Raw genomic sequence first — 22,907 nt, forward strand, 5'->3', positions numbered from 1 at the left:
ATTATTTTATATTATCTGATAATCACATGCATGTATTATTTCTTCGCATTCCTTTTCTTAAGTAGTCAGTGATTGATACTTTACATTAGTTGAATCAATGCATTAAATCTTTCTTTGAAATTAATCTTTGACGCAAGTATTTCATAGTCATAAGCTATAATTAAAGAAATAATAACAGTAAAATTGTTAATACAAATAATCTCATATCACAATTTTGCATTAAATTTATTTTAATATTTGAGTTTTAATTCGATTAGGTTTCAGGAATATCAGAAATATGAAATAAAACGAAAGCTACTGAAAAGGAAACATTTGACCAAATATTTACTGAGACTCCAAATCCGGTTCCACATTTATCAACAAACACACCCGTGAGTTGGACAGTTTAGTATCAATTTTCGCAAGTTACGATTCGCGATCAGGAACATGGTTTTCTGGATTACGACGTCACAAATGAAGAAGCCGAGGTAGGCTCGCGCCTGTGCTCTCATGACCCCCCGTTCATGCGTTCACGCGTTATCGAGATACGGACGTATGCGTGACGCACATGACAAGTAGTGGTGGTTATCGTGGGCCAGACGATCGTAGGTCACTGGAAGCTCATCGGAGCCGTCGGAGGCACGACCAGTCGCTCGGCTCCGTCGTGAAGGCACACGTCTCGCAGTTCCATTCACGCGCGTATTGCAACGGAGAGTCAGGCTCGCAAAGACCAGCAGCCAACGTCGTCAGCCTCACATCGATCGACTCGGAGATCAGTGAAAGCGGTAGCACGTGTGCAAAGTCAGGTACCACATCTTACAAAATTTAGTTCGTAGTGTAGTCAACAAATTCTCTCATTTAAAACTGAATTCTGGACCATCCAGCTGTCGATATTTGAGAATCACGAGGTTGTGGTAGTTTTCTTTAAAAGCCCCTTTTTACATTACATTACACATTAATATAATATATTTAATAAAAAACCAGAAGAATCTGTTTCATTGACACGTTTTCATTAAGTACACATTTTCGTAAGGTACACTAATTCACAATTATACAGTACAGCAAAGTAATATCGGCGAGATTATTTTAATTTGTCTCTTTTTAATAAATTTCTCATTAATTATTCGAGTTTCAGTTAATACAAAATCACATGATTTTATTGATATAATTGTAATGTGTTTTTCTTAAATTATTTTTTAGCATATGTTTTTTTTTTCCTCTATATTTAGAAAGAGAAACGGTGTTGATATTTTATCTCAATGATTAGAATTTTATGTAAATTTCGAGTTTTACTCTGACAGAAGAAAATATTATACGCAATGTAAATTGATTGAATATTTTGTGGACAATCGTAGGGCTTCAATATTAAAAATTATTTCTCCAATAATAAACATTGAATTGTTACAAAAATTAATCACGGTCACTATTAGAAATCGTTAGAAATGGTAAAGCTTTTTGTGACAGTTCCAAGGTTGGTTCAGTGATATTTCAATAAAATTCGCGAATTATTCCCCAGCGATTTATCACGGTTTATCATGATCGGAGTGAGTGCTTCAATTCGCAGTTCATTTACACGGTAAAAAAGGCAGGGTGTCATCGCATTTTAGATATCAATTCATCAACACGCGTACCTGCTTTTTCAATGTTTACTTTCCCAGCGAGAACCACGTGGGTCCTTGAAATATTATGTTCGATGCGCGGTCGCCGGTTGTAACACCAGCTACAACACGTGACGTTCGTTTCGCCGTATAATTCAGTCGCGCGACACATATTCCTGATACATATTCAATTTCTATCTTTTGCGTTCTTAACACAATCGAAGCCATGTATCATCGCGACGACACTACACGATATATTAATCGGTGAGTCTATTTAATCACACATTTCTTAGTTGTGCACTAAAGTCTGGCTGCCAGCTTCGCGGACAAAAAATTTTTTGCCAATGTTATTTAGGTTAGAATAACGTGTATTTGGTATTACTTAATTTTAATTTAAACAATATATGAAAAAGATCGACGTTATTTTAAAGTTACTTAACTTAAAGCTACGTGTGTCATAACGTGAACATCTTTCTATACATTCACCGAGGATTGTATAAAACAAACTGCGCTGCTAGTTAATATTATGCTAACGATACGCGCATATTTGAGAAGCGCAAACAAATGCACGAATTTTCGCGCATAATAGCGAACTTGCACGGAAATATTTCACGAGTGTTAATTTTGCCAAATGATAGCGATTATCATGAAATATGCGAGGTTTCTGATCGAAAGTAAAACCCAGTTATTGGTTTATCACCGTGTTTATGCGAAGTTTCAAAATAAGTAACATCACGTAATTAACGTAAGATCGTTAGCGGTCAGATTTCGATCGTCCTCACCGAATGTTAGATCATATCTCATTGCCGTCGCATGTTTTTTTTCTAATTTTCGCATCGGCATGTGTTATTAAGTTAATTATAAACAGGAAAATTGCACTAAAAATCGGCTTACGTCAATTCGCGTGACGTCCGCCAAATCTCGTCTACTTTACAAAATGTTATCATACCACCCAATGTCAATTATGCGACGTCTTTTATTTATCTATTACTACCCACGAATGAAGAGCTTGTCGCCTCAGTTTTCACGTTATTTTTATACACGTGCTCTATTCGAAACACTCTATTTAAAACCTCACAAAACTCTTCAGCAGTAAAATATTTTCGAACGTTAATTTTTTATACTTTAGTTAAACAAACGTGCCTGCTTTATCTATGCTGGTCAGTACACCTGAAATACGACAAATACATTTAAAAAACAAATACGTCTAAGATTGTAAACATTTCTGTATTTGACTCTAACATACCTTGATCTCGCCAAGATTTATTCAGTGCCCTTGTTGATAATGGTCGTGAGTTACGGAAGTTTCATTATTCAAACGCCAACCAGAGTATTTATGAACTACTATACTCTTTAAAGAAGCACACGCGATTAGATAACCAGAGTGCACTTGACGCAAAATCCAATCTTTAAGAGTTGTACAACATCACCTGAGTTAGAATACATATTGCTGCCTTGGCGAAGATAAATCATATGTGGTGCTTCCTCCCTTTCATTTATCTGTTAACGTGAAACATACAATTAGAAGTAAGAAATGACATAAACAGTTTTTATGTTTAATTACAATATTAAAAAAATTATTTAACTTAAAATTTTTCTGGCTTTAATTAGATTAAAATTCAGCACATCAACATTAAAAAAATATTTACAATTCTTTGAATTATTGTTAATAAATAAGGTTTATAAAAATTTATATAATGATCTCGAAGTTATATAATACTCAATAATAACTATCAATAACTTTACCGGTTAAATGATTATGAAGATCCTTGCGTCTCCATTACTTTCGTAATGCGAGACTATTTTCTTTAACGTTATGCTTACGTCAGATTCTTTAATCGTTGATGCTCGATGCAGAGTGTGATAAATGAATGATGGATAATAATAAAGAAAGATGTGCTTAGAATCACATCAGTTGTACATTTTTTTGTCCGTCACATCCAGCCGAGGAAGCTACCATGAAATGCTTTATCGAATACGAGCGGATGACAATGAGTATGCGTGTTGCACTCCGGATTAGAATCATTACGATGGGTCAACTGGCTGAATTATCTTGGTTGACGTTTTGCACCTTTCAATTGATTTCAATAGAGCTTCATTCGCTACCGGCTTGCAGTTCGAAAAGAAGATTCTCGTAGCTTTTTGCAGCACTTCCTTCTACCTGATTTAGATTTGTTCGTTTAGTTGAAAACATTTTATAAAATTTAATTTAGACACATGAAAAATTAGAGATTTGTGAGTTATTGCATTAAATAAACGTATGATAATTTTAAATACTGATATTCCTTCTCTTTGAAAGTTGAAGAAACTGCATGTGAGAGAAATATAAGAAAAATGTAACGATGGCATGTGAAAGACAACTGAAACCAGTTGATCAAGTTCAACATTCGGCTGGTTCAACTTTCATCTTACTGTTATATATATATTAACAAACACGTTATTGCATATACTATAATGTAAATTCAGCGTTAACAAAATATACATAGTATGTTGCCAATTCGTATCACAATATATGTTTAAAATTCAGTGGAATATTTAGCTAATTAAGTACTTTTCCGTGCAAAATCGCTGATTCATCACACGCCCCACTTTTCGATTTCCCATTAATCGAGAATGTTAATTGATTTATAGTGATATGCAATAATACGTCAGAGAGAAAGACTTTATCTTAGATGATGCTGAACTTACTAAGTTCAGCAAAGTAAACTATGTTATCGAAAGTTACATGTTCTATCAGTTTTTATAAATTATAAAAGAAAATTAATATTAATTACCATCTATCATACAATTTCATTAAATTAAGTGATACGGTTTTAATGTATAGTAAATACAACTTAAGACTTACGGAATTTCGTGATTATACGGTAATACATTATTAATGAATATTAGAACATTTCTGGAATTCAAAGTTAGAAGATTAAATTGGTAATATTGGTTTTGTTTAAAGTAAGAATATTTACTAAACTATATTTTTTTTTATCAGATCATATTTTCCTTATACGTCGTGCGTCACATGTATTGATCATCTTTTGGGACTGTATCAAATTTATATGCGCTGATATGCAAAATGGCACTTGCGATAGACTCGCCTATTGCAAATTAATCTCTCGTGATAATAAGGCGACAACAGAACTGAGATAACAGATGTTGTGTCTAAGCAATATCCGCAACGATATATTATATAGAACGAAGTTATACGTTGTATTATACTATTGTATTATATTACTTAATGATTTATTATAATTTAATTATTTATTCGAGATGAAATTACGTTACTAGTATGATATTTTATCATTAATTATTACTAATTTTGTCTTTCTTTTGTTCAGATAATTAATAAAATTTCGACATGGTCGTACCCACGGACCATGCACTCCACGAAGCGATTCAAGTGTCGCCGTTGGTACTTTCTGACGATGTTAAACGCCAAAAAGTAAGTATAACACACATTTGATATTCTCGAATATTTTCGTAGTACTTTCACATGTTACTTAAGTCATTATTTCATCTTATCTTTAATCCTTTAAGCTTATTTCTATGTTTATTCTGAACTTCTGCTCTCTTAACGAATCGTACGATTAAGTTAAACTCTGATAATGTATCGAAACTTGATTAGAATATATACGTAACAAAACTAATAACAGCAATAGATTCCAAATGATTATGTCAAAGAAATGTTTGCTATTTGAAGTAGTTCTAAATAATATTCAGAATCTATAGAATAAAAATACTGATTATCTATTCTTTCTTAATTTCCTGATAATGCGATTATTCGTATTGCAAACTTTAGTACAAGTTTGTAATAGGAAGTTCATCAATTTTACGTTCAGTCATTACAAAATGTGATTATTTATATAATATCATTTAATTTATATATGTATCTACGGGTCGCCTCGAAAGACAGTTCGAATAAAAATGGGTCGAGTCGGATTTCGGGGTTATCGTAATTTTCGTCACAATTTTTATCTCGCTCTCTAAGTTATAGGGTTATCGAGACGTATATCGTGTTATTAAAAGTTTGAGACGTGCGAGCAGTTTATCAGTTTATAGATAACAACGTAACGATCTTTAGCAACTTATTAAATAATTTAAAAAAAAAAAAAAAAAAAAAAAAATTAATCTATTATTATAAAACATTATTAACTAAATTATGCACGTCTATTAAACTAGTTTTATAAGCTTACATAGAATCATAATGAGTAGTTATTTCTAGTGTCGCAGCACGTGATTAAATTTATTAATCTCACAGCGAGAAAATTCTTAAAGAATGATATGTATCCGTAAATATGTACGTATAAATCTCATTTGTAACGTTCGACGTAATTAATTCAAAATATGCGATTTCATATGCTGCACGTGCGGCATACCTACGTATCTCTCCAGCATGTCTGCTCAGAATGCTGCTGCGAACTGCGTAATACACAACGCAAGATGTAAACAATATCGTGTTCCTGACTTCGTAAAACTCCTATTCGCTGAGATACCGGTAGAATTTATGAACCGAGAAACTTCTTTTTTCCCCACAATAACGATGATATTGCACGGCATAAAGATGTGCCAGCACGCATGTATCGTCTGTCATATGTAATACAGTTTTCAAGAAGAAATATCTTGTACGCAGATTGAAAATTACTTGTCGAAGATGAGATTTTCTGCGGCGACCGCTCGGAAGATACAGGACGTATTCATATCTGAAATGAGCAAAGGAATTCATCAGCAACCATCCTCGCTGCAGATGGAGAACACCTACATACCGGAACTGCTCGATGGAACAGGTCATTAACGAAGCTTTTATCCTCAATTATGTAACGCTTTCGAGCGAAGTAAAAAATTTTATTTTGACTAGACAATTAAGGAAAAAAAAAAAAAATTATATATGATCCAGAGAAAAAGATAGCGATAGATAACAAAGATATTCATTGGTATCATTTCTTCGATGGAACGATGATACCCTATCGAATCAGTACTTGCAGTCAATGTGTATGAATACTTACAGAAGAAGGTCTCTACTTGGCACTCGATCTCGGTGGCACTAACTTTCGTGTGCTCCTCTTGGAGTTGGCCCATGGTGCTCCTGTACGATCAGAAGTCAAGCGATATTACATAGGATCCGAATTGAGAGTCGGCACGGTGATCCCTCTGTTCGATTATTTGGCCGAGTGTGTCAGTGATTTCGTCATTTCCCAAGGTCTTCAGGATGTGGAGCTTCCTCTCGGTAAATTAATTTCCTCGTTCCACGGCGCGCGTCAGGACGTTGAACGAGCGAAATTCTTTAATTAACGCAAATCGCCAGGCGGTATCATTTACGAATAACGGCTTCGAGGTGTCGCAGAAGACACTTTCGCGCGGCCTAAAGAAATCGGTGAAAAGATACATTAATACGATCGCCTCTATTAGCATAACTATTCACGTTTATCCGAGTGCAGTTTTTCTACCTTCGACCTTGACGACTCGTGTATTTATGCAGGTTTTACCTTCTCCTTCCCGATGATTCAACACTCGTTGGACGTTGGTATTCTGGTAACATGGACCAAGACTTTCAACTGTCCCGATGCTGTAAACAAGGACGTAGTGAGGTTATTGCGAGAAGCCCTGGACCGGCGAGGCGACACAAAGGTGAAGGTTATGGCGATTTTAAACGATACGACTGGTACCTTGGTCCAGGGATCAACTTTAGATCATAATACGGCGATCGCACTTATTCTGGGAACTGGCAGTAACGCCTGTTATCTCGAACGTGCTGACCGAGTCGAGCACTGGGAGACGGAGAGACACGGCGAGAGAGAAGTAAGTATTCATTACACTCTTCTAGCTTACATGATATATGCACATGATATGAAAAAATAAATGTCACCATTTTGTCGAATAAATTTTTGTTTTTTTTTTTTCATTCGTAGATATTTTTTAATAAGGTAATACAAAGACATTTTTACAACTTTTATTTTGTAATATGTAATTGGAATGTACATACTTCGTTACATATTATATAATTTAATTTAATATTCCTTTCGATATCATATTCTTTGGATCTCTCTTTTATTCTGTCTTTATCTCGTTTTCTCTTTCCCTCTGTACACATAGCATGGAAAAGTTCACGAGTTATTGATCTAATTTTCGTTGCTCCAGGTTATCATTGATATTGAGTGGGGTGCTTTTGGTGATAACGGTGTCTTAGACTTCATCAAGACGGATTTCGATCGTGAGAACGACGCAAATTCTCTTATCGTAAATTCGTTTACGTAAGTGACCAAAAATTTGTCGTATTATCTTTAATTAGGTTGTAATTATTCTGTTTGCTAGTAGTAGATATATCACTTTTTCGATAAAATTGCATTTTTATCAATTTATATCTATATATAAAAAAAAAATTAAGATTTTTGGATATTAAATTTGATTAACTAATAATGGATATAATCAACATATCTCTTAAATGAGGAATGACACGTATCGTATGATCATGTTAAGTGTTTTATTTATTGAACATGTGATATAATTTAAACAGTGTGTGAAGAATTTCAGAATTTGATAAATGATACTTATGCAATTTTATATACAGGAATTCTTTTAATTAAAACTCGTGGGCGTTTTGATTTGTATTAAAAAGGCCTTGTACATTAGTGCGACTTTTTTTTTATAGATTTGAAAAGTACATTGGTGGCAAATATCTCGGTGAAGTAGTGCGTGTGATACTTGCGAAGTTGACCAAAGAGAGGCTTCTGTTTGTAGGAGAATCTACATCAGACAGCCTCCTGACACCCGGTAATCTTACCACTGATCTGGTATCTCATATCGAGCAGTAAGTACACTCAAATCGATTATTTAATTAAAGATTCGCATGTATTTATCTTTAATCGTATGATTTCAGAGATTCGGTAGATGGTGGCGACAGTAATACGAGAGGGGTTCTCGAAAAATTCGGTATTATTCCGGACGAGGATGATATCAGAATCGTTCAATATGTGTGCGAGGTCGCCTCTAACCGCGCGGCTCTTTTAGTGTCGATATGTACGTAAAGCTACTTAAACGGCGCCTATGAAGCGACGATTTAACATAGTCTCATCAATAATTTCTGTTCAAGGTCTTGCGAGTTTGCTAGATCGCATTGATAAAGAACAAATAACAGTTGCTGTAGATGGATCTCTTTACAAACATCATCCTCGATTAGAAGGCTGGATGAAGCAGTATACTTCGCTCCTTACTCCAGGACGAAAAGTATGTATGCGTATTGAAATAGATATTAATTTGATTAGCTGTAAAATCGATTTCTTTAAATACTTGAAAGTACTGATTAGATAAGAAGTAATCAAACATTTCTAATTGCAATTCTGCTTTAAAAAAAAAAGAAACATTATTTTTAATAATCTTATACGTTAAAGTCTTTTTTTTATTTAGAAAATAAATTTTTTCTGTTATATATTTTATGAAAATTTTATTTGTATTACGAATTTATTCTGTTTTCAGTTCAAATTAGTCCATGCAGAAGATGGAAGCGGCAAGGGAGCTGCGCTTGTCGCAGCTATTGCACATAGACTTAAAAAGCGATTACAATAATGGCGAATAAATTTAAGATAAAGAAAATTTATAGGAGTCGCCGTTATCGTGACGCAACAACGAATTCCCCAATAGTCATAGAAATATTCCGTCAAAAGGTTCTAATTCAATATTGTAAAGTTTTCCCCACGAATATATCACTCGCAATATTTAGAACTGAATTTTAATGAATTGCACACGTTTCTATTAATATCAATTTAAGAATTGTGAAATTGAATCTGAATGTGTTTGTGTCAATCTCGTGATGTAACGAAATGTTAAAAGGAAGGTAATCGATCGTTCAGCGGACGTAGAAAGCTCGTGCGTTGCTTGAAGATGGTAATAAATATATGCCTGTTAAATGCGTGAGAACGAATTATCAAAAGAAAAATGATATTATTTATTGTATGAAATTTTACAATGGAAACGTATGCGTCTAAGACGTGAAAAGTTGTTGCGTGTTGTAAATGTTTGGAAACGTTCCTTTTTTTGTACGAAAGAAATGAAATTGTTATAATAAAAAGTTAGCGAAACAGCGATTTATTTTAATAGAGTCTTGTTTGCATTTATTTGATAATACTTCTTTTTTAAAATAATTAATCTATTTGTTAAAACTATGTATTAAAATTTAGCTGTTTCGAAATCTTTTTAGAAAAATTAAAAAAAAGTTTAGACGATGTTTATTTGTCAAATATTTATTAGATGCATTAGAAGTCCAAGTGTGCTATTTTTCCACGCATATATTTGCAGTTTTGTCACAATTTATTCAAATATATTAAATTGATATGTGTAAATATTAACTTTTAACATAATTAAATTATTAATTGTTTAATACATTATTTACAGACATATTATAATTTTGAGTGGTAGAAAACCAGCTTAAATTAAATTACATATGTATGTGCGTCGAAATAATACACTTGGATCATTAATATAATATGAAAATTGTTTTAAAATTATGTCTAGGCATTTTGATCATTTTAAATGGTAGTCGGTTGCGCGCGCAGATATTCGGCGCACGGGCCGATGGGCCTAGCGCCATCTTAGTTTCGTCGGTGCATCGGTCGGGGTAGGATGGAGCTCGGGCGCTCCGTAATTAATCGCGGATTTCACCGGTTCGAACCGTATTCCGACGTACATTTCTGTCGGGAGTGCCGAATTAGTGCAACCAGCAATCACTGGAACCCATTGGTTGTCAAGAATCTCCACGATCGACGCCGCTCTACCCACATCATTATTTCGTCCTACCTCGAGGGTTCACCGATGCTGCGGCACGGTAAGTTCAGATTTCAGTCCCCATTTCGAGTAATCTAGATTAACTTCAGTTAAGAAAAGAGGCATAGTAGCGTATTCGGTTTGATATATCGCCGCGGGCGGGCAGAAAGTTCCGGAAATAAGACCGCGGTATCGCTCGTATATCGGACTTTCCCTGTAGCTGAATCGTAGACATTTGATCCTTCAGACCCACCGTCGTTGCATTTCGCGCGATGCTCGTTACGACCGATAAATACCGTCTCTTCGACGCGAGCAGTCGTCCCTCGAAAGTCGCGATTTTCGGCTCGTAACCAGGCGGCTCAAAAGCGCGCGGAAAAACAGTTGATGAAGGTTCGAGAAAAATTCAAATGGGAGCTTGGACGTTTGACCAGGCGCTGGCAGATGGCGACGGGTGTACGGTCGCGATGGTGGCTCGGCTCGGTCGCACTCAAGTCGCGGAGTGACAGGTCCGCTCGGGACCGAACTGTCATCGTCGGTGGTCGCGCGCGCGTCACGTTACCGTAGGTTCGCGTTTGTGGCAACCGTGAAGCTGTGCTCGAGTGTTACGTGCCGTGTGCCGGTGACGCGCCGAGCGTGCCCGTGCCGGCCCCGCGGACGCGCCCTGTCCAGTGTCACCGGTCGTTACACGTTACGAAATCGCGTCTCACTTCTTTTTTTTTTCTTCCCCCCGTCGAAAAAGCCGAACGCGGCCGCCGCGCACGGTAGGTGCGCACGCAAGGGAGAACGGCTCGCTCCGCTCGCCGCCGCCGGCTCGGCCAGTCTACTGGAAGATTCCATTGTGAGAGTGGGCTTTCGAAAAGTTTCGCGGATTCGTCGACGAGCCTACGCGGACAGCCGTCGTCGAGTCGCCGGGACGTCGTCCGAGCAGACCAGGTACCGTGTCTAACCCTGTCGACGGTGCTTTTTTGTGAAATTCGCCGCGAGCGTGCGCGCGCGCGCGCGTGTGTCTGTGTTCCTGTGTGTCCCCCGCACGTAAACCCGCGTATGTGTACGTGTACGTGTGTGCGCGCGCGTTGTAAGCGAGAGAAAGAGGGAGACAGGTTGAGGTTATTACAGCGGTCGCTCTCTCTGGGTTCAGCTGGGCTCTCAGCTGATGCACCGACCGACCGGTTGGTAGCTGCTACCGGAGTCGATTCCGCGAACGTGATACAGCGCCCATGATTCGCGACTCGAGTCGTGCCCTCCCCCTCCCGTCACCGACGATGACGGGGCCTCGGATAGTCCTGGGAAAACGCCGATCCCAGGGACTCGACGTCGCGATCCGCGGATCACCTCGATACGGATTATTCGCACGTCACAGCGGCGGGGGACCTAGGTTTACGATTCCGGTGGAATTTCGTTCGCGTTTACGTGATCAACGCGAGACGCGACGACCCTGTTCGCGTAGCGACAAGGGGAGGGGAAGAGGGCTCGGTTAAACTAGGGTTAGCGTGAACCGAGGTCGTCGGAATCGAACGCTCTCGCGTCGTCCACGGATGATTCGACTCGCGGTAGATTTTCGCGTAACAATTAGCCGCGCGTCTTTGCGTTCGTTACGCATAATTGTCCGACTGATCTTTGTTTCGGCCAGGATGGGCTTGTAAATGTTCAGCCCGATCGAGACTTTTTACATTTATTCTTAAGAGTGAAATAGAAAAAGCTAAGGAACAAGTTGAGTCGAGACTGAAGTTAATCTAGATTAATAATTAAATAGTGAAACTTGGCCGAGCGTCAGGTCATCTTCAGTTACGTATGGAAACCACGTTCCTTTGTTCTCGAAATTGTCGTTATCAAGACTTCGCTCGGGTCCGCTCGCTAATGGAAAATTCCGAAACGCGTTTCGCGACAATTAACATTCTCCTGTAATAAATCCCGTAATAACCGTTGCCATCAGCTTAAATACTCGTCATTAAAAATTTCTCGCGCTCGTCTGCGTGATTACTTCGCGAATATTCAACCACAAGTAGAGATTTTTAATTTTTAATGTTAAATTCGTCGAAATTTACGTTTCAAATGTAAAACCTTGTCGTTCTTTTTAAATGTACGTGAACGAATTCTTGATATTGGCTTAAAAGACAGCGTTGGAAGATCCAGAATTTTAACTAGCGTAAACTAATTTCCCAAAATGCACAAACACTTTACGTTTTATTTCGCGATAATATTTCTCTTTCTCAACGTGGTAACTTCGTGTAACGCGGTGAAATTTTGAAAGAAAAATATGTGACTTAGATGATCTCGACCGTGCATCTTTCATGCTCCTATCAAGTGCAAGAGTGACTCTCTTCGCCCTCTTATACGGGTACGTGACACTTCGCGGCATCGGCGATTTCACCTCGTGAGATTCTCTCGCGGCTCGTCCCGATACTGACCTCGACAATGCGCATCGCCGACGATGTCGGTAATTTGATAACCGGTTAATTAATGGATCTCGAAATAGACTATCGCAAAAAAATTAGCATCTTCGAACGGTTAAAAAAAAAAAAAAAAAAAGAATTGTCTCTTTTACATGTTAATTAGAAGGAAATCTTTATTAGGGAACACGCGTTAAAGAAGTAGTAGCTGAGAACAAAAGAAAAAAAACGAGAGAGAGAAGAGCTGCATATATGTACGTTAATTTATAAATTAGAATTTTTTGATGATTAATTACATTAATACAAATTAACATTTATCGCGATAAATAATAAATTAATTATTTATACAATATTTTATATAATATTAACGCAGTTAATATTTCGCGTTAGTTTATCGAAAGATCGATAGGAAATAATTATCGAGAACGCAACGAAAATGAACGTTTGTTCCATTTTGAGAATTAAATTTCTTTCGCATTTGCAACGAAAGGTGCTTCATTAAATAGCGTGCTTAAACTACGTGAGTCGGCATTACACGATGCGCATAATTGCACAGATGGGAGCATTCATTCATCATTCGCATAATTTCAACCGTCGAAGAGAGGCAGGTTGGATTTAGTCGTGAAAAGCCAAAATAATTCTGTTGACGTGATATAATCTAAAAAAAAAGTACATATATATATACATGTATATATTCGTCGCTCGCTACTCATCTAGACGCGCTAATCATGAAATCTCATTATGAATTTCCGCGCTCTCCCGAGAATAAGAGAAAATAATTCGCCGAGGACCAAAGTAATCTCATGTAATGTCGTTCATTCTGAAGTAGTTCGTCTTTATGCCACTCCTGAGAGGCATTGTCGAGAACGGCGCCATACATTGCGCGAATTTAATTCTGAATCCTTATTATAAGATTTAATTATGCAGAGCATTTCGCGTTGCCACTGCATAAACCATTCAGAATTGGGAAGTTACGCGCGAGCTAGGCCTTAGGCGGAAACGAATGTCTCGCGCGAGGGGTCGAATTTTTTCCATCCGACCGCGGACGCCTAATAGAATTTCGCCCGAACGATTGCAGAGATGTATTGAACGGCGGCACGAACTTCGGTATGAATTTTAACGATTACATAAACGATCCCGGGGTCTTTTTTCGTTGTTTACGACGTCATATTTATAGATGCGCGAAAACAGGTTTCATAATTTGTAACGTCACGGGGAATTTACGTAGAGATCATTTCGGTTCTTACGCAATGTTGGTCTGCAGTCACGTAGCCGAAATACACCGCGCGTCTCATCTGATCGCGGAGGTGCTTTGCGCCACAATCTACTCTTCGAGAGAGGTTTTTCCGGAGGGCGTAGGGATCCGCGCGGAAAGGGCAACCGGGGGGAGGGAGGAGGAGGAAAGGAGGGAGGGGGAGGGAGAGAAGGAGGAGGACGACGCTATCGCGGCACCGTTATCGCTCGCGAATCGACTCGCTTTTCCATGAAGCACCGCCACCGCGCGTTGCAGCGCCGAGGTCACCGCGCCCGGTTGCAGCTGAGCTTCCAGCTGACGAGCGGAGGCTGCGACCGGTTCGCCATACCCCTTCCTCTCCCCCAGCTGTATATATCTGTCTCTCTCGCTCTTTCTCTTTCTCTCTTTCTCGTCCGTCGTCTACCTTTCTCTCGTTCTCTACGCGCGTTTCTTTTCCATCGGTCACCTCCTCCTTTTTCCCTTTAAATCGCCTTTCACGTGCTCCGCACGATTCTGCCTCCGCCGTCGTCTCTTTCCTCCTCTTCTGCTCGTCTGCCTTTTCCACCTCCTCCTTTTCCTCCCTCGCTCTCGCTCGTCCTACCCCTCTTCTGAAGTTCACATTGTTCGTCGCGCGCGCAACGCCGGGAACGGCCGACTTCGTTGAACCAGTTCCGAATCGTTTCGTTCGCGCGTCTCTTTGGCACGTTCCGCGTGACAGCGAACGCGCGCCGTCTCGAATGACGGTGGCCAGCGCGGAGAGAAAAGAGTGCACGTTAATTTGGGGTACAAAGAAAAATAGAAAAGAGCACGTGCGCGCTTATATGTGCACCTAAATTACACCGCGATCACCGAGAATCCGTCCGTACGATCGCTTTTGAGTCGCCTTCCTCGAATAAATTGATCAAAGTGAGAGAAAATCAGTGTATCTAATACCTTCGATCTTAACATTTTTTTTTAGAGTGCTATTAAGGAATATTATTTATTCTTCGGTTACATCTTGGTATTTGATAGGTAATTAAAATTTGATTTTAATTAAATTGTAACCCGCCGGATGTTTGAAATCAATCGAGAACGCAGAGGGGGCGAAGACACTTAATTATTATTATTCTTTTTTTTTTCGTACCGCGGCGCGAACCAGTCCTCGGACAAAAATCTTACCCCCTCGTCAGCGGCGCGACAAACGGCTGATTACGTTCCGCGAGAGCTTGTTCCGCGAGACGCGATAAAAAAGGCGACGACGTCCGACCGGCACTCGGCAGTAGAGAATTGCGGTACTTCTGGAAATCTAAACGACTCGAAATTGCGAGCTCGCAATTGTGCCCGCTAACACGCGATTCGACGCTTCGAGTCTCACAGGTAGCCCCGGCACACCCTCGCGCAGAGAGGATTTGGTTTAACTATCGATTATTTGCTCAATGAGCCTCTAATGTGCAATGCAGATTAACTCTGATCCCGGTTTAACGTACTTTTTATCCCTTTTTCCGATTCTCCGAGCCGCGAAGGGAGATAAGCTAAAACGTGAGATACATTAATTTCATTTGATTTTTCTCGTTGCCCGCAATTTAATTTGCACGCGAAATTGGTGGATTTATTCCGCGAGTTTGGTGTAAATGAAGTCCGGTAGCGTTTCCGCCCGGCGAGCACGTGCGCCATTAAAACGCGAAAACGGAAACTCGTATCGATATCCCGACGGAATCCGGCGTCCGAGCAAAGTGAATCGATCCGGCTTTGCCGATCCGTTTCGCCGGGCGTTTTTAAAGTATCGCGAGTTAACTTACGCGCGCGCGGCGTAGATCAACCAGAAAGAAACTCTCCGCGCAGTTAAATTGATCGTAATTGGGCTGCCGTCGGCGGCAGTAAAATGTTGCGATCCCGTCGTTTGACTGCGTTTTATCGTCGCAACAACCGGTTGCATTGTGGATCGCCTCGCTCGTAAAAACGCCGATTGTATGGGGGCTCCGATCTCTCGGCGGGGGTAGAGGGGAAAAATGCACAGACCGGTATTCTCGCGGTGCATTTAGCGCTAAACGTTCGCCGTTCGCTCCCCGGAGTGTTTGTGTTTTTATTTAATATAAAACACGTGGCTCCGTTTCAGTAGGGTAAAAGTTAGCTGTGCGAATTAAATATATTTGGAGAAGAGAGAAAGAGCGACGAGCGTGCGAAGTCCGAGGCGTATAAATTACAGATCGAGCGGGGCACATTCGTAATATTGTGGAAAAAGAAAGAGAGATAAACTGGTACAAATGTCTTTTCCTTTTTTTTTTCTTTCTTTCTTCGTGTTGGATGCACGGCGGCTATTTATCGCTAGAGAAATTACTGTTCTCCGTGCGAAAGGCGACACGTGTTACGCCACTTTGTCGCGGCGCTAATTCAAACTTCGCCGCGGAAGTAGCCCCGTTTCAGTAATCTCGTTGTTTCCATGATAAGCATTAATTGTCGTTACGTCGTACCCGGCAAGTCTGCCACCCCCGTCTGCAATCGTATTACGGGACGACACGCGAGAGCCCGCAAAATCAACGAAAAGGATCGAGGGAGTTTGCCGATTCGCGGAATCGGCGTTACGCGGAAATAGAATTGTATGCAGCTCCAGCGTTTGGTTCCGTTACGCCGCGAGACGATAGAAAAATCAGCTGGGTCTCCCGCGGGAAATTCGAAATGCTATTTAGATTTTAATTTCATCCGCGAACGCGAAAGCTATACACGTGCAAATCACGCGCTTTGAGAATTATAAGATATTTCGAGAAAACACCTCGCCGGCCTTCAACGTGATAGAAATACATCCTCTCAACTCCCTTGGGTGCTCGGTAACTTCGGTTACGTAACGTGAATTGCAGTGCTTCAGTCGAGGGTTAATATTCGTCCGTGGGACAACTTAGCTAAAGTTCATTATCGCGTTATACCCAATTTATAGCACACAGGCGAGAACACGAAATAATGATTCACCTAAATCCTCCGCGCAAACCGTGCCTTAGAGCATTTTTTTTTCACATTCATAGTTCTTTTACGGTCTTTATTAACAGGCAGAATGTAAAAGAAAAAAAAGAAACAAATTTTTTTTTGCCTTTTTATCGCCTTGAAACGTGAATACATTCACGCGCCGTCTATTAAAGCGATAATCGCGTAACTGAGTTAACACGAGATACGGTAAAAAAAAAAAAAAAAGAAGAAAAAAAACTTGTAATATTTCACTCGTATGACGAATGACTAATGACTGATTCAGCTCGGTTTAGCAAAAGGATCGATTGTCCAACAGTATTGCTCAACCGGTCGGTCATTCACTGGCGCATCTATCGCACGGTTGGCGACCGCGTTCGCCCGCTCGCTCGCTCGCTCTTTCGCTCGTTCGCTCGCTCGCGATGCAAGTGTTTCGTTGTTGCTAAGCGGCCGGATTTCTATGCTCGTTGCGAGGCTGTGTTCTGAGAATCTCGGCGTTGAGAGCCGCTGGGGCTAGCATTCGGGCGGGGAGGCCTTCGGTAGGCATCGCAGACAGCGAGGCGCTTGCTCGTGCAACGACGTGTGTCATTCGAGAGATTGAATAATCGCCGCGTTCCGCGCGATTCGAAAAGTGCAATCGATATCGGTACATTCGCCCGCCCGCGTACCCCGCGGCCGCGGCTGATAACCGATAACAGACGTCATCCCGATCGACGTGCGAGAATGCGTCGGTTATTAGCTCTCCCGGCCAAGAAAGCAAATAGAAAGTTCCGCAAAGCCCGTGTCGCGCACCTACGGAAGATCTGCAAAACGCGAAAAAGTTTGCACGCACGTGCGCGAGCGGCAGCAATGAAATCTACGATGAAAGTGCCGCGCGACTTTTATAACTTCAATTAATTTTATATTTCGCACAATGGCATACGCTGTTTAGATTTCGTAACCAGATTGGCTGTTGCAATTGCAATGAGTTTTTATTTTTTTTTATATTTTTTTTTTTCTTTCTCTCTCTCTCCTTTTTCTGTGATTAATGATATAGCGTTCGCCTATGCGCACTCAGGGTATGAATTCTTGCGCTATAAATCATTTTAGTATTGCTCTTGATTCATTAAATCGCCGTAATATCGAACATTTTTACCGCGCCGGCTTGGGGCGCTACGTTTGCGGATTATTTCGTATTCTGTAACATCGCGCTGTATGTGCATGCACAGTTTATTTCCACTTGTTGATGCAAACGAATTAACGCACTAAATTCGGAGGTGGAATCTAGCATCGCGGCACGCGATACGAAATTCGCGATTTATTTATGAAAGGATTATTGCATTATTAAGTTTTACATTCTACACAATCTCGCCGGACACATTAACGCAAGATTTACTCGATAGATATTTTCGTCGTCGGGTGTAAAACGGCTATGGCGTGAAATTATCTTTGGGAACACAGCAATATACATTTTTTTTTATTTTTTATTTGTACGTTATTATCAAAAGCTTTCTCTCTCTCTCTTTCTTTCTCAAATAGGCATTAACAAAAAGAGAATAGCTTACATATTAAGATGCGTATACACCTAGCGAACAAACACAGCGACCGCGACATTCGTCAGTATGTTTATTTTTGTCGCAATTGATTTGTTTGGAATGTTCGCGTTCGGCGCTCGCTCGCCAAGTGCATACAACACCTTTAGAAATCTTGGCGTTTTGTCGTTGTTACCACTATCGCATTGAACGGAATGAATATGGAAGTGCCGCGAAGTAAAAGTTCGGTCGAAAGATGAAGTTATCAACTGTAATATCTGTATTACCATATCCGCATGGAAATACGAGCGTGCTGCATCGGGTTCTAATTAAAATGCCCCAGGTATCCTTCGCTTTCGCCTGCTTTCGATATAAATTTCCCCCGATCTTGGATAACGATCTTCAGGCACCTTATCAATCTCTTTCATTTGCGGCAACACGGGAAAACGTGATTGTAGTGATTCAATGCTCCTCCGGTGTATTCGCGCGGGTTATTTCAGACACGTAATTCGCTATCTTATTAAAATAGACTCGAACGAGTATATCGTGGTAAACAACCTATCGCGGTTGTAATATAAATTTTATTTATTCACATTATTTACTTCTCTCGAAAACCCTCTTGGGACGCTGCCGCGGGTGAGATTTTCTTGTATTTCAAACGTGAAATTGGCCCGGGTCCGTTACCGGACATTCCCCGAGATTATGCGAAATGAAATTCAGATTGCGCCTGGAATTCGGTGGGATCTTTGCCAGCGGTGGCGGGTTTTTTGATAACGAAACATATATCGATTAACGTATCGCCGGGAAGCGAAGCTGGCCGCCCACTTATCGGGGACCGCTTGTGCCTTCTCTCAAGACCTCTTCTCGCCACGAAAGGATTTTCGTAAACAAAATTTACGGTCGTTGAACCCCGCGCCGCACTGTGGTGTGTTGCCCCTCATCGGCCGGCGCACGCGAGAGATCGCCGAGGTTAGCTCGTTTATTCTCGCTTGAAACGCGATTAAAGTCCGTCGTCTCAGCCGAATCGTTTTGCTTAGGTTTGGATTGCGTTCCGCGGTTCTCTGCTGCGGTCTCGCCTTTCTATCATCTCTCCTTTTGCCCGTTTGTCACTGCCGGATGTTATAATACAACTAATTCGATTATAAGCACGACGCGGCTTTCGGCGTGGCCGAAATTCATTTTTTATTTGCAACATTTAGTCTTGGGGAAAATTAAGCTTTACGCACTTTAGAAGGAAAATTTATTTCAAATAATTATAAAATTATTAAATGAAAATTATATATGCGAGGAAGAGTAAAAGATACATGTACCACGATTTTTCCCACATTTGATATATCTACAGTGATATTACTTTCAACGTTTAATTTCCTCGGTATTGTTATTTTATTTACAGTTTATTTTATATATCGACGTCGAGTGAATTAAAGAGTTTACCGTATGCCATTTTAAAGGTAGCATTCTGCAATACAATAAACTGATACATTTCTTTGTTCATTGCAATTAGAGCGTAACGTTAATGGCGCTAATTCTAGCGGCAATTCATTGTTATCGCGCTCATTAGCACTCACATTATTTTAATTTTATCGCGGCGCTGTACGTACACGGTTTTTGAAAGCACCAAGCCAAACGCACCATTTTTGTACCTATTTCTATTTATTTGCCTTTGCAAATGCATGAAAGGTAATTTCCGCGAATGCAGAGTTTAGTCATCGTTCGAAGCGATGAGTAACTAGAGTAGAACGCGCGAGCATCATCGTCTCCGCGGTGTTCCCTTTTTCTTTTTTTCTCTTTTTTTCACGTTCCGTCCGCTTTGGCTTTTTCGAACTCCCGCGATATTAACACCGCGCACATGTGCGATACGCGGAAGCGGTGCAATTCCAGAAACCGCGGATTCGGGGTAAAATTCGTAGCTCACCGGTCGCGGTATTAAGCAATTTCCGAGGTAACTCGCGACATTTCGTTCGGAACAATAGCGAGCGGCTAGCGCGTCCCCGATGCATATTTATCAGTTGTCGTGCCCGATAACGATCGGCTGATTTCTTAATTATCCCCCGGCGCATATACAGGCGGGCTCGCGGCTCTCCGCGTTGCGCGATGCCATGTCATTTTTCGCGCGAGCGGACGTGGATACATTGCGCCTGACTGGCCTTAAAAAGGGAGACAGGAAAGATATTATGGTAGACGCGAGTGATCTGTTGGGGCGTATGTACGGTATAATTTAACTGTTTGCGCTGAATGGAATTGTTATCTTGCTCGTATAATGAAAATATACTACAAGGCACGGGGAACGGGGTAACAAATGGATGGCATTAGCCTTGCGTAAAACAGCGGCGGGTCATAAAATATCAGGGTCGTGCGAAAATTTCCGCGATTCGCCATTCGATGTTTACAAGCGATCGTTGATCCCCTGTGTCCTTTCTCACGAGAGATTTCTTGGGAGCGTAGGTGCATCGCTTATTCCCCATGCAAATCGCGTGCGCTAAACGGTAGCGCTATCGCGAAGAAGAAAGTAAGCTCTGTGCATTCACTACGTTTCCGCTCATTCTTTTTGTTTTGAATTATTTACCGGCGTTACCGCGCCGCCTATTTGCAGACATACTTTAAATTATTAAAATCGCGAGTGCTTCCTGCCTCGCTGTCACAGCCCCGCGTTCTCCATTTCATGTTCCAATTAACAATCCAGCTGGCGATCTTTGATACGCGATAACGCGGTATAATCGTTTGAAAATGAATAAGCATTGATTTTTTATTATTTTTTTTTTCTCGTATCTTTATTTTTCGACAATGGCACGAACAAAACTGCACGGAATATAAATGGATCTCGCGCGAGGGGATATTTGCGCGCGAGATTTTACGCCGATCGTTATCAATATTGAATCGAGAGCGTTTGATAGCTTCGGAGGGAAAATGCATCGGATGAATCGCGCATAGAAGCTGCGGGACTGTTGCACTGACAGAGTGTGCCAATTCGACCGCTGTTGCGCTCTATGCTGTTGCCAGTGCTATAGCCAGCAGCGCGTAGTATCTACCGTCCTTTTTGCAAACATCGCTCGCCATCTTCCTAGCTAGTACGTACTAGCTTTTCCGATACTATTCTCGGTTTCGCGGCCGGAAACGTTTGGTTTCTTTTTCTTTTTTTTTTTTTTTTACTTTATCGCTTCTTATGCTAATAGGTATTACATAGAAAGGATTCAAGAACTCGACACAACTGCTTTAAGAGTCCATCCATTTAAGATATCGATTTTTAACCCTGAAACTTTACATCTAAAGATTATAAAGATCGAACTGCTTCAAGGAATTACACGCGCACGCGAAACACAGTTAATGACTTTAATTATATTGTAGGTATTATTAAGCAGCAGCGGTGCATTATAACAAAGCGCGGCTTTTTCGTTTCTATATTGGTAAACTTTTTTTTTTCTTTTTTTTTTCCTTTTTTTTTTTTTTGCCATCGTAAGTAAAGCTCCACCAACCACTAATAATCAATATTGCATCGTCTCTTTTTGCGGACTGTCAATATAATCCTCCGGTATTATACGCGAAACCGTACCGACGTCGATTGACGATCATTTCATATTGCGCTCTACGGAAAAATCCAAGCCAGATCATGATTGAAGCCGTCGCATATTTTCCGCGTCGCGTTGTAGAATCGACCACGGAGAGGGGGACGTTTTTTTTTTACATCACTGATGGCGCGTTCTTTTACAAATCTTCAGCGGAGAAGTCGCGCTAACGATTCTGCGGACACGCCTGCTTTTCACCTATTTCTCTTTCTCGCATTCCCCGCGTGGCCGACGTGAAAAGTAGATGGAAGACGAGATCGTACGTATAATTAGAAAGTATATGTATGTACTCGCTTGGCTTTAGATGGAGTCCGCAAATATCTCGCCGACCCGCGGAAAGCACGGACTGACAGCGGTTAAAGTGCGTTTATTTGCATTTTTTTTTTGCGAGCGCTCCTTCCTCGATGCCTGCGATCCGCGTGCGGCTCTTACGATTTCTGAATAGTTGAGTTGTCCAACGTGAAAAAATCCTTTTTCTTATTACGTCCGCGAGTCTTGTTTAAACGAATCTTAAATTTGAGATCGCACGACCGAAATTTAATTAAACACGGTGTTGCGGGCGTCTCGATCTCGAGGTTTTTTTTGTACATTTTTCGTCTTCAGTCTCGCTTCTACGGTTCCCCTTTATTTTCAGCGCTTGTGAGCTAAAAAAAGAAAAACTCCTATCGTAATGTGCAATGAAATTAGCGTCTGGTAGAGACGTTCCGTCTCCGAGAGTATGAAAATTCGTTGACTCGATTATAGGGACCGATGAACACGTTCGGTCGATTTGACTTAACCGAGGGGAAAAAGGCTTGTCTCTTCGCACACAGTTTACGTGGGATAAACTATTACATAGTCTAGCCCTTTACCTACGACGAGTTTCTCATCAGATCGTTAAATCCGCGGCGGTAATACGATAAAAGTGATTAAAAGAGGGACAACATTAGATCGTAATTGATTTAACTTCTTTA

At 40.5% G+C, this 22,907-nt stretch overlaps 2 protein-coding genes across 6 annotated transcripts in view; both read left to right on the forward strand.

Annotated features, from left to right (window-relative positions):
* Positions 1 to 619: 619 nt before the first annotated feature.
* Positions 620 to 9,784, forward strand: LOC139107871 (hexokinase type 2). Of its 2 annotated transcripts, XM_070665742.1 has the most exons (11): positions 620 to 785; positions 4,907 to 5,010; positions 6,199 to 6,352; positions 6,574 to 6,792; positions 7,045 to 7,364; positions 7,475 to 7,489; positions 7,704 to 7,816; positions 8,215 to 8,373; positions 8,443 to 8,582; positions 8,656 to 8,789; positions 9,039 to 9,784. In XM_070665742.1, the coding sequence occupies exons 2-11, from the start codon at positions 4,927 to 4,929 to the stop codon at positions 9,126 to 9,128; spliced, it is 1,428 nt and encodes a 475-aa protein (XP_070521843.1). In that variant the 5' UTR covers positions 620 to 785; positions 4,907 to 4,926; the 3' UTR covers positions 9,129 to 9,784. The 2 variants fall into 2 exon arrangements, with proteins under 2 accessions (XP_070521843.1, XP_070521844.1); XM_070665743.1 differs by lacking the exon at positions 7,475 to 7,489.
* A 346-nt stretch (positions 9,785 to 10,130) lies between these two features.
* Sesn (Sestrin) overlaps positions 10,131 to 22,907 on the forward strand; it is a 149,421-nt gene continuing 136,644 nt past the window's right edge. For 2 of the 4 annotated variants that reach the window (XM_070665734.1, XM_070665736.1), the window contains exon 1: positions 10,735 to 11,255. The gene's annotated coding sequence lies outside the window, so the exon portion shown is untranslated. Of the gene's footprint in view, positions 10,384 to 10,734; positions 11,256 to 14,107; positions 14,958 to 22,907 lie in introns of those variants that run through there. The other 2 variants (XM_070665737.1, XM_070665738.1) reach the window with 2 other exon arrangements.

The sequence above is a fragment of the Cardiocondyla obscurior genome, linkage group LG14 (genome assembly GCF_019399895.1).
Source record: "Cardiocondyla obscurior isolate alpha-2009 linkage group LG14, Cobs3.1, whole genome shotgun sequence".
Classification (NCBI taxonomy): domain Eukaryota; kingdom Metazoa; phylum Arthropoda; class Insecta; order Hymenoptera; family Formicidae; genus Cardiocondyla; species Cardiocondyla obscurior.